The sequence below is a fragment of the Haliotis cracherodii genome, unplaced genomic scaffold, assembly GCF_022045235.1.
Source record: "Haliotis cracherodii isolate W230 unplaced genomic scaffold, xgHalCrac1.p SCAF_1, whole genome shotgun sequence".
In the NCBI taxonomy this organism is placed as follows: domain Eukaryota; kingdom Metazoa; phylum Mollusca; class Gastropoda; order Lepetellida; family Haliotidae; genus Haliotis; species Haliotis cracherodii.
The window spans coordinates 2,684,464-2,697,772 of NW_027266264.1; the positions used below are offsets into that span (position 1 = coordinate 2,684,464).

The 13,309-nt window shown below is 39.3% G+C and overlaps 1 protein-coding gene across 2 annotated transcripts in view; it reads right to left on the reverse strand.

Annotated features, from left to right (window-relative positions):
• The window catches only part of LOC139471386 (anoctamin-8-like), a 51,126-nt gene extending 43,435 nt beyond the window's left edge, over window positions 1-7,691 (reverse strand). Inside the window, exon 1 of one of the 2 annotated variants that reach the window (XM_071253745.1) lies at window positions 7,520-7,691. In XM_071253745.1, the coding sequence (XP_071109846.1) occupies window positions 7,520-7,607 (88 nt within the window). In that variant the 5' untranslated portion in view covers window positions 7,608-7,691. Of the gene's footprint in view, window positions 1-514; window positions 547-7,519 lie in introns of those variants that run through there. The other variant, XM_071253753.1, reaches the window with a different exon arrangement.
• Between the last annotated feature and the right edge of the window lie 5,618 nt (window positions 7,692-13,309).

Genomic DNA, 13,309 nt, shown 5'->3' on the forward strand with positions numbered 1-13,309 from the left:
ACTCCACTTGTTAACCTCATATTTGGGAAATGAAATCAATGACAATATATAAGTAATCAATTCTCCATATGCCCAACAATCACTGACAGTGACCATAAATGAATAATTCATGATTTTTTTCTTGTCATCCATCATTGTCATGGTATTTGAGTCACAAGTGACAAGTATCTTCTCTACAACCATGATAACTCACTAAGCACATACAGCCTTAGAAATGTTTTGAAAGACTAGACCAGATTTTTTGTTTTATTCGTTTGTTTGTTTATTTGTTTGTTTAATGCTGCACTCAGCAATATTCTAGCTATGTGAGGAAACAAACAAACAATCAAACAAAAAGACAAACAAATAAAGAAACAGGATCCCAAAGACAACAAGAACATGCTGAAGGTCTATCCACCAGTAACTGACTTACTGAGGGGGTTGGATGTAACGCCCCTTGAGCAGTAGTCCAGTTAAATCATGGCAGAAGGAAGGAATCATTTACTTTAAAAGATCATCATGCTAATGAGTTTACCTTCCCATAATCCACTCAGAGACATCAGCCTGGCGCCTCGACTGACAGCAGCTACTGACAGTGCTGGGATGGTAGCTGAACGTCACACTGATCCATGTATCATCATTACAATAAAACATTTTTTTTATAAATAAAACATCCAAAAAGCAATTATTATCCATCTCAATTGAAATATTTTACACTGAGTATTTCATAATTCTGTATATGTGTGACTAATACACACTATGATATGAACATTTCTGGGAATCGGTTTGACGGACAGCTGTGTCAGATCAATATCAAAACATTAGCTTATTAATTCATGCATGGTATCATAGATGTGCTAACGTATGTGCATAATTCTCTCTGTGAAGTATTAACATACCAGAAATACTGGGACACAGGACTGTGAGTGAGTGAGTGAGTGAGTGAGTGAGTGAGTGAGTGAGTGAGTGAGTGAGTGAGTGAGTTTCAGTTATTCCACAGTGAGTCAGCTTAATGTGTTGGAAAAGCCTGAAGTAATAAAGGTCTTAGATATTTACCGATTTAGCAAAACAACAAGCTGTCATAACAAGAATCCAACTCAATTTGAAAATAATCAATCATAGAATCCTAACATGCAAAAGGGAGGCAACTGCGCAACAAACCTTCAACGATGGAAATCTAATTCAAGGCTAAACAGTCAATAGCTAACATACCTCAGTTCTAATTGGCATCACAGAGAATGCGGCAACATGGTCTGCTAATTGACACTTCTCCTGATACGGCCAAAATATCCAATTAACAGGTCAAACACCATTGTTATCAACATACATGTAGTTCGTTCCTCATGACATTAACACAAGCCATAAGCTTGAAATGCCGTCAGGCAATCAATATGCGAGTATCAAAATCATCTATATCTACCTATGGGAACAGCCATAATTGCCCGTATCGTGTTGCAACAGCTTCCCAGAATCCCCTAGAGGGGCATCATCGGGAGATAGATAGGTTTGGGTCACACTATTTGTATCAGCCACTAATTCAAACTTGGAGACACTTGATATGTATGTAACAGGCAGGCAGCACATGCAATATCAGGAATACAGATCAATCTGTTTAAATATAATCTCTTTCTATGCAGATCATGTAACAGATGGACTTGCAAAACTAAAAGGTCAGGAATTTTGTAGCAAATTAAGTACTGCAATTACTGTTCTGTGAAGGGTGTAGTATACATCCTTCGTAGCTAGGATCAAAACTTTTCGGCCACCTCACAAATGTCATATCTGTCAAAGGGAAGTCTGGATATAACCAACTTATAACAGCGCTATGTGTGCAGTAGACTAATTACTGGTGTTGTGCAGCATGAACACTTTGCTGTTAATACCACGCCATGTATTTGTATATTCATTGCTGTATTACATGCTATAAGGTATCACCCTATAGTCCAGTATAAACAGGGTTCACACATAATCTAGGCCATCTGCTGGGATTATACACAATATCAAACTATGAGCTCATGGCAGGCAAATTGGGGAAAAAATATTTTCTTTTCTAATTGGTATTTTCTTTAAGTTATTTTCTTAATTTCAGAGGTATTTTCAACAATGTAGTTTAGCAATGCAATAATGTAAAATTAAGTGAAAGCCTCTTTTTCTTTTTTGGTCGTTTTGTCAGTAAAATACAAGCCACCTCGACCAAGCCATCACAATAACATTAACCATAGTAACATGAATTGGACTTGGAGACGTATAACGGCCTCTGAGCAGGTCTTGATAAATCCATGATCTGGTACTCTACACACAGTACAACTCCTGTCTGGACCCCGACAACCACAACACAGGGTGGGCATGGGATACAGGTTAATATCACTCTCAACTCTGCTACAGTTGGTTGGTTGGTTTGTTGTTTAACGCCGCACTCAGCAATATTCAAGCTATATGACGGCGGTCTGTGAATAATTGAGTCTGGACCAGACAATCCAGTGATTGATATCATGAGCATCGATCCACGCAACTGGGATCGATGACATGTATCAACCAAGTCAGCGAGCCTGACCACCCGATCCTGTCAGTCGCCTTTTACGACAAGCATAGTCGCCTTTTACGGCAAGCATGGGTTGCTGAAGACCTATTCTACCCTGGATCTTCACGGGTCTCACAGGAAGTGATGACATGTCCACGGTATGGCAGCATGCAATGTATCCAACACAACAATATTGGTGACAGGCCGAAACATCATTCCCCACAACCATGACACCTGGCGATAACTTTCCATTTCCGTGAAGACAGAGCAACTGTTTTGTTAAGCGGATATCAGCAACATTCAAAATAAGTACCAGTAAGCCAAAGCAAACCAGTGGCTGATAGCATGAACACCAAACGAAGTCATCAGGATATGATGCGACACCAGATCCTCCATTTAGCTGACTACTACCACATGCACAGGAACTGGGGATTCATTTGGACCCCCAAGACACCAGATGTCAAGCACTGAGACCAGGAGATGCAATCTGGGATCTGTTCTGGGCCATGTGTAACAGTATTCCAGTTATATCACCGCATGTCAACACGGGCCTCTGATACACTGCTTGTTCCAAACATACACAAGGCAATAGTGTCATTGATCAGGAGAACACAAAAGTGAGAAAATCAATAACAAACGGATGACTCAACTCGTCCAGTTTCATTGCTCTGTTGGCTTTTAATAATTCTTTCTCCATGAAAGATCCTGTCAGTTTTGATAAATAGCAACAAATTCTTTTTTTATCCAATCCATAGGGTAAGGGATCAGTAAGTGCATTATTGAGGCCAACATTTCTTTTAATACCTGTTTCAGACATTTTCTAACACTTAGAGATTTTTTTTTTTGAAACTTAGGTTCTAATTACTACTGAAAATAAGGCCTGATACCAGATAGATTTGACTCAGGCCGACTGGCAAGCCAGTAGGTTTGACTCCACGTGTTCTGTAGATCAATCGTTGGGTGCAGCCGTCTTTCGACTACAGTTCATTTCGCCAACAGTCTGTTCAACTACAGTAATCCTTGCTTGACAATGGTATAAGGATCTATACCAAAAAGTCACTTTTCATAGTATTAAAGAAGTTGTTATCCATAAAACTGTGTATATCTTGTCATCCGTCAACATCTAAGTAATGCCTATCAAGCAATTTACAGTAATGTGGTAAGGTGGGTGATTCCATAGTCCTGCACCATGACCGTGGAATATATTTATTTTATGAAAAAATAATAATCTAGATATGCATACAAAAGCAAGTCTAGCCAGCTCAAGCTAGCTCTATTCCACAGGTGATTCCACTACACTCAGTAAATGTGATCCTCACTTGATAACGGACAGGTCTAAACTCCATAATGGACAGGTCCAAACTCCATAATGGACAGGTCTAAACTCCATAATGGACAGGTCCAAACTCCATAGTATTGGAGAGAAAAACCTAATACAATTCAAGCCTGAAATAAAGTCAAATAGTCTCTCTCAGGAGAAGCTGAGCAGGATATAAGGGGAAGCACTCTGACTGAAACAACAGATATTAACAAGCTCAGCTTCCTCTTTTCCTGAGTAGTCTTCCTTGTCTTCCGTTATGTTAGTATGAAAGACCTAGAAAAGAACGGACATTTATTCAAGGAAAAGACATGGTTTCACTGAGGCCCATGTCTACATTAAAACATACATATTCATATCAGAGAACAGAGGCTGGACTGTAACAGGTAACTCTAAATTTTAAGTTTAACATTTCATAAATCTCGACAAATAATGTAAAGTTATCTTTGATTTAGACTGCAGAAGCTGGACAAGTGTGTATTCCCATACAGTTGATCAACATGGCTAACCCTGGTATGATAAGGTTGTGGACAAATACACACAAAATGATGCTCATCTTCATTTACAGATACACCATATGCTTACAAAATTCACAAAACCTGGCACATGGCTTACTAATAACAACAAAAAGATTATTTATTTACACTGACAGGAGTTCATAGCCAAGGATTAACTAACTTCTAGTAGATTAATTATCAGAAGTTTTAGTAACTTACTGTATACTGAAGGTATAGGAGTATTTTATGCACAATATGCATTTAGTTAGACTTGAATTGTTTGATAGACATTTCTGAGAAGTTGATGAATGACAAAGTAGACAAAGATTTACGGATAACAACTTCTTTATAAGAGAGATGTTTTGGTATAGATGCTTATACCGTTGTCAACTTGGTTAAACTGTTGACCAATACAGAACACAAAGAGTTAGGTTTCAGAAGTAAATTGATATTATATTGTTCATCAGCTGCAGCACTACTGAACAGGACAATTATTTCTCAGATATTGTTTGCTGAAATGTTGGTTAAATATTGATATTAGGAATATTGCTTGTTGACTATATTATGATATGTTATATTTGCTCTCTCTCTCTCTCTCTCTCTCTCTCTCTCTCTCTCTCTCTCTCTCTCTCTCTCTCTCTCTCTCTCTCTCTCTCTCTCTCTCTCTCTCTCTCTCACATGAGGACATGTTGGACAAGTTGTTTATTAGTCATAAATTTCTGTATGTCTTTGGGGTAAAATACATCTGTGGATGAGAAGAGATTTCAAAATCTCACACTTTTCCAAGTATAACGTTTCAATAAATTCTTTGTCATACAAACCCTTTGAACTTTCCATAACAGAGCTGTGCCTGTTTTGCAGATATTGATCATTAATATATCTTCTACCTTTGAAGCCAGCCATAGTGTACAACAATCAAAATGGGTGATCAAAAAACTGAAACAAGTCACAAAACAAACCCATGGGAGTTTATCAGCAATATGAGGTCGATTAAAATCAACTGGAATAAAATGTTTCTATATTTGGGGATTTTCTTATTTGTTGCGATTTTATGCTGAAATATTATAATGCGTTTTCACATTTCAATATACAGTGATTCTTCCAAATTTACCGTAGATCATGAAAGTTGGTGTTGTGAACAAGGAACAGATGCAATTTTTATAAATTTTAAATGTACTCTTTCAATTAGATTTGTATTTTCAAATCCCCAAATTGCCGAACCATAGGTTAACATCGGGGTAGTCATTGTGTCAGATGCTGATTACAGGTGAATACCTGAACAGGTTTCTCCATAAGGTATGCTCTGTGATTGCTAAATCACAGAGCTGTGAGAATGTAGAACACAAGAACAAATGATACATCGAAAATAACATCTCTCATCAGACATTGTTTGTGTATATATGGGTTGTATACTCCCCAGGGAGCTGAGAATGATTCTTAAGTGCACATTGATCCAGTGACTGGGGTAATAAAAGCGCTCTGAACAAGCCCGAGTGGTGTTGACATATGCGCAATATAAATGGTGTATTATTATTTTATGGGCAGAGTATAAAGACGAGGATTGGAGTTGTCCCAGATGATGACTGGAGAAGTCCATTATTCTATAGGTAGGATTAGTTTACCCCTTTTTTTGTTGTAGTCATAATGGGAATAGTCATAATTGGAGTGTACCGACCAATCAAGCAAGGATTACCTGATTTGCACAGACGTAGAGTCCCAATTTCACACACTGACACGAATTACAACTGCACAGCCTTCACTGGGACGTGACACATGCATAAGGGGTTTAGAAGGTTTATTATAAAGATTAGCCCCTCTTTTTACGCTAGGGCTAGGTATTGTGCATTGTTTATTCGTAACTCTTGTACAAGTGTAAACACTGAACAAAATACAAAAGCCTATCTATGAATTTTAACTAAGACTGTTTGTTTGTTAGAACTATTTCACATCCAGTAAATGCAACAATGGCTACGCAACAATTACTTGTCATGTGGTGCAGGATCAAGTCTTAACAAGTCCAAGCTCCAAAGATGTGCTAAGTAAACTGGGTTATTGAGCAGGTATGAAAACATGCATGAAGAACTATAAACAGTCAATATTCTAATAACAAAAAGACTCCAAACGTTTCAATGACCACATGTAATCGTGCTGTTCTCTCACTCCAGAAAAGGCGATGAACAAATTATAAGCATAGGGATTCCATTATTGAACACACATTTTTATATTACCTATACATCCGCCACGCAATCAAGGAATTGACTAAACACATGATACATTTTCCAACTGGATAGGACACACATCCTATTCTCTGCAGTACAAAAAGTTTTAAGCAGGGAACCATCCACCACCTATTCCCAGTGTTGATGGGGAAGCAACTGAATTAATAAGATCAACTACATTATGTTACCAATGGCAACTTTTGATGTTTTCTTGAAAATGTCTGACACTAGTTTCCTTCCTTTATCAGTCGATTCTGTAAAATAATCAGGTATTTAAGAATGTGGTCTTAATGGAGTAAGGTGAATTTTTTAAATGATCTTACGTTGTATTTTAATGTTATACATAATGTCTCAGTCTTTGGTCATACTTATATCACATTAACCTGCATGCCTTACCTTATTATATGTTTTTGATGAATGTTAATTGTACCGAATATTCTACAAGTTAAAAAAAGTCTCAATATCAAAAGTGAATGGTTGAACATTTTAGGTAATATTTATTTTAATATCTGGTTCACTCGAGAGTCAACAAGAGACATATTTTCTCTGATGAAATGAATACATAATATGACTAATAAACCAATCCGGTAATATATTATCATAACTGTCTAGGGCCACAAACACAAAGATCATTTACCCAGCACCTTCCTAAATATATTATTTCTATCAAGGGACCATGCACAATAGACACGACCGTTGATGTACCACGAAAACAGGTGACACTTCCTTCAACGCTTTCATTGTTTACATGAGTCGTTTGATAAAGCGTACGGAACCTAGTTTATGATTTGACAGCTCTATGGCATCTCTTGACGACCCAGTTAAGCTTCAGGTAGTTTTGTTTATCTCATCACTACTGTTGATTTAACAGATGTGAATGCAGCGATCATGCACATTAATCGCCACGGCAGCAAAACACGTCATTGTTGTGTCGTGTCGAATGAAAACAAAATAGTGATCAGCTGTGTGTATCGTGTGTACTCACGTATGCGTTGTCGCAAGCCTCGTCTGCTTGGTGGCATGGCATCGTCTGTACGTCGGTGATCAGCGCGTTCGGAAGCTGTGGAACTCATTATGCCTACCCATCAACTCTAATCAGAGCCTGAGTCTAATGTGTGTGGCACTTTGGCGACCATCTTCCCCATCATATTCCTCGCCGCCATATTAGCACATGTGTGGTCACGTGATGTGAGTCGAAGCATTCCGTCTGTGAGTGAAAGTAAGAAATGTCTCGAGGGGTTTGTGTAGCATTTCGAAATAACCGAAATATGACGCCGACTTTGATAATATGGGCTATGTTTATTGTTGAACCAGGGACACTGTTTCGTTCACGTTGTTTCCTGTTTATATTACTGATCGATGTCATGGCAGGATATATAATACGTGTATATGATCTGTAATACCGGTAATAACACGTCTATGATAATTTGAGAGCATTGAATGTGTGTCGGGCACGGATCAAGGATATTAAAAAAAAGTAAGGAGGGGGGGGGGGGGGGGGGGGGGGGGTTGGGGGGAGTCGGGGTGCACTTGTGGCAATTGTAACTTCAATGTGTGGGAGGGGGGTTGGGGGTGTACCCAAAAGCCTACCCCTAAAATCACAAACACGATATGTACACCATTATTAATTTTACTTCAACAAACAAATCAACATATTATCATGGATTGGCCGCGCCCCTTGGTCTAGTGGATAGAGCGTCTACCTGGAAAGTGGAAGGTCGGTGGTTCGATCCCCGGCCGCGCCATACCAAAGACGTTAAAAGATGGAGCTTCTTGTTACCCTGCCTGGCGCTCGGCATCAATAGGACTGGTCGGCTCGGAGTTAGTACTACATGCATGTGTCTGAGTGGGGTATGCATGATAAACTGCGGCATGGTATCTCAGTGGGCGAGCACTTTATAAATCCGTCATAAGCCTGTCATAAAATGAGTGAGTGAATTGGGTTTAACGCCACTTTTAACAGTATTCCCGTTAAATCGCGACGTGTCAGATTAATGTGTGAGGAAATCCCGAAGTGATGCAGGTCTCAGACGTTTACCACTTCGGTGAAACCCACGAACACGGGTATGGTGCTGACAAACCAAGAAACATAATCTGGGCGAACCGGGATTCGAAACCACAAGCATAGGTCTGGCGTGCCCAAGGGACGCAACTCTGCACAGCGAATCGCGGCGGTCATAAAATGATGTTACACATATAGCAACAAAGCTTTATAAGAGTTACACGATATAACGTTGAGAAAGAGGTGCATGAGTTTAAAATGTTTAACATTCGCCAAACATTGTGTAATACGTTCATACACTTTTGCACTTGTCGTATGCTAACAACAATATACACGGGTTACGCACATGATACTCTCCCAAAAAAATAGGGGATGATGAAATATAAATTATATGATCGTATGGCAAGCCGTTTTCACATTTTTACAGGATTACAGATATCTTCAATTGTTTTAAAGATATCTTGAAATGAATTGAAGATATCTTGAATGGAATTGAAGATATCTTGAATTTATTTCTAATATATTTATGTACTGTAGCATGGTAATTGTTTAATGATATCTTAAATACATTTAGAGATATCACAAACTAATTTCTTGATATCACCGTAATATTTTAAGATATCAGTAATTGTATTATGGATATCAGAAATGAATTTAAGATATCTTTAATTATTTTTTGATGTCTTAAAAACATTATTGATATCTTTAAATGAAATACCGATATCTTTAAAACAATTGAAGATATCTGTAATTCCGTAATAAATGTGAAAACGGCTTGCCATATGATCGCGCGATATCGGTCGTCAGAAGAAAGATCAGCTTTGAAAAATGACTGCTAGAGATAGAACAATTTCGGAACCAAAACCTAACGCCCCATCTCACCCGTAACATTGCAAGTGGGCCATGCAGTCTCCCGTGCACGTGGGTACGGGGGGCCATTCTTGATTTTGACACATTCGTGAAAGTGCTTGTTTGTTGTTTAACGCCGCATTCAGAAATGTTTCAAATCTATGACGGCGGTCTGTAAATAATCGAGTCTGGACCAGACAATCCAGTGATTGACATCATGAGCATCGGTCTACGCAATTGGGATACGATGTCATGCATCAACCAAGTCAGCGAGTCTGACCACCCGATCCCGTTAGTCCCCTCTGAGGACAAGCATAGTCGCCTTTACGGCAAGCAAGGGTTGCTGAAGACCTATTCTAACCCGGGTCTTCAAGGATATGGTGAAAGGTCAAATTGCAATGAACCATTAGTATTCATTATCCACAGTAACACGTAAGCTCCATACTCTTGCTTTAATGCAGTTATCGTGATCAGAATGGGAAAGCGTCGTCTACAACGTGATGCTACGTCCCAACTGATCCCCCAGATGCTCGATTGGATTCAGGTCCAGGCTTCGAGAAGGCCAATGCAGAGTCTCAATGGCGTTGTTCTGAACATGGTTAGTCACAATTCGGCAGTGTCATCCATAAAGACAGGTCGTGTGCCGAGTGAAGGTTTATCAAAATGAAGCACAACAAAACCGTCCAATGTGGTATCTTGGTACCTTTGTCCATTCATTGTCCCCTGAACTGTAACCAAATCAAGTTTACAATCAAAGGCGCAACACCCCCATACCATCACTGAGCCGCCACCACATGCCAGTGTTTCCTGGACGTTGTGCTGATGGCAAGATGTTCCTCTTTGCCTCATTGTCTACCATCAGTGAGGTGCTACACAAACCGACTCTCACAGACCAATGAATCCCCTGGCATGACCTCAAGTTCCAGAGTGCTTGAGACTGACATAGGCTAAATGGTCCCTCATGTGGTGGGGTGAGAGGAGTGGGCGTCTTGTTGGTCTTCTGGCCCTAATGCTTGTGAATTCAGTCGACGCATGATGGTGCTAAGGGACACTCTAATGTGGGTAGGCCAGTGATGACGAAGAACAGTGCACGTTCAAGTTGGCAGCCGTTTTGCCTGGCGTACAAGGACCTGCCCTCTCTGGCGCTGGTCTTCCATGGACGTCCTGATCTCGGCAAGTCCCACACATGTCCAGTAAACGTGTTCTCTAATGAGTGACTGATTACAGTGTGATTAATGTTCGACACGGTGGCAATAGCCCGACATGACATGCGAGATTGGTGCCTGCCATGCAGTGACTTGCCATCTTTGATGTTCTGGGATAGTACACTTAGGCATTTCAGTTACAATCGTTCCAAAGACAGACTTCCAACTTGGTAGAATTTTCATTCAAATTTAATAGTAAAGACGCATGAACATTCTGTCATCAAACATCTTGGGCAGCAGTTAAGCTGGCTACCACTCCACAGACAGAAAATGTGTCTTTTACCATTTGAAAATTTCTACATCGAAAATGAACTCGCAATTACACTCCAAATGTAAGATTAATACTTTTGACGAGGTGTGTTTTTCCCATTTCGAATTGGTTGAATTTGATACCATATTTCTGATGTACACATTTTACTTAGTTTAGTAATTATTATTTTCTCAGTGAAGTAAATTCCGTGTTTGAGGATACAACCATGTTGTACACGGTACGATATACAGTCAGCTGTGAACACATTCAACCTTCACCCATGACTTACATCTAGTCTCTGAAAAAAAGCAGTTGTTAAATTATCTAAAACAAATATAATACAAAGGAGCTTTATCGCATAGAGAGACAGAACGCGGACCAGCATGGCGCGCAAACGGCACATCTTTTATTTGTTTGTTAGTTGTTTTACGCCGCAATCAGCAATATTTTTAGCTATATATGACGGCGGTTTATAAACAATCCAGTCTGACACAGACAATCCATAGAATGATATCATGAGCATCGATCCACGCAATTGGGATACGATTAACTGCATCAACCAAGTCAGCGAGCCTGACCACCTGATCCCGTTAGAGGCCTCTTACGACAAGCATGGATTGCTGAACATCTGTTCTAACGGTAACCTCCCATTTGTCAGCCAGCCAGTTGTTTGACACCTTAAAACAACAACTCTTCTGGTTGAGTGCACAGCAAGGCATCATACTGTTACCTGATGAATAATGGGGTGAGTGAGTGAGTGAGTATGGTTTTACGCCGCTTTTAGCAATATTCCAGCAATATCACGGCGGGGCACAGCAGAAATGGGCTTCACACATTGTACCCATGTCGGGAATCGAACCCGGTTCTTCGGCGTGACGAGCGAACGCTTTAACCTAGGCTACCCGACCGCCCCTAGATGAATAATGGAATTACCCATAGGCCTATACATAACAAAGAAGTGTATTGTGTTAAATATTCTATATTTGATAGGTCTCATCTCATCTCATTAGACAATGTTAATATCATCCATAACACGACAAAATGTACAGAACATAAATTTTAGATATACTATATGATTAATACGTGTTCTTCTCATATCAATATTTAACCACCATCATAATAATTATACGCACTATGTTATGGTCCATAGTCTCTAACCAAGCCTCAGCATATTACCAAGGGCATCCAGAAACTGGATTGGAGTTTTCAAGCCGTGGTAGTAGCTGGGCTCTCAGCCTGGCAATTCGGTTGTCAACCTCGCGGTAGACACGCTTGCGGCTTGGTCGTGCTGCTTGTAGCAAAGTCCGATTGTTGCCTCACCCGTCCACCAACCCATCAAAGACCAGACCCACGACCATCGGAGATTAAATAGATAACAGCTATATTTCAAAGTTCATGGACATATGAAATTATTATTATCTCTAACTTTGACCATATCAAATAAGTATTCAGATAAATTATGAATAATTTTGTTACTTCATCTTGTAACAAATAAATAATTAGCAGTACACTTGGAAATCTACATAAGTATTCAAATAGATATCGTCGTCTAAAAGTAACATACAGTAAACTACGGTTATAACGAACACGCTTATAACGAATCGAAGGATATAACGAACTTAATGTTTTTGTCCCGACCACTTGCTGTATATATGCTGCATACATGCATATATAACGAACTACGGTTATAACGAACACGCTTATAACGAACACGCTTATAACGCTTACGGTTATAACGAACTAAAATTAATGATCCCTTTGAGTTCATTATAACCGTAGTTTAGTGTACATGTAATGTGGACACACCTTAACAACATGATATTCGTCTTCCAACTCATTAATACAGAGAGGGCAAATACTATTTTCCAACGCTAATGTAGAATTTACCCACCTACCCTTTTCAATCAATAAATCATGAGTCTATATTTGGAGACATCAATTAATGTTAAATATTTTTCGATAGTAAGAGAATGTTTTATATTCAAATATAGTCTAGTTTCACTGAGTGACATCAACTGGTTTCGTCACATTTGTGTACCTACATTTATTGTCGATTGCTTAACTTATTTATCACTTTATGTGACAACCACATATACCCGAAACCATATTGGAACAATATTTCCCGGAGTAGCCTAAGTCTTATATTCTGGTTTATAAAGTGCATTATCTACCAAAGCTTTAGAATTGACACACCCCTCTCCATTACAACTGAGAATTTCATCCAGTTTTTCACAATACGAATCAATTTGGTAGTCCATAATTGAAGCACACCCACTTTACCATAAACAAAAGCTGACGGTGTTGAACTTCGGACTCATAATGTTTGTTTAACATACCTTCAGGTGCACCAGAGCTGTCGCCTCTTAAGACAAGCAAAGTGTCCTTCTAGGGCAAGCATGGGTTGCTGAAGACCTATTCTACACTGGATCTCCATGGGTCTGCTCTATTTCAAAGCTGATGTTTCTTTCG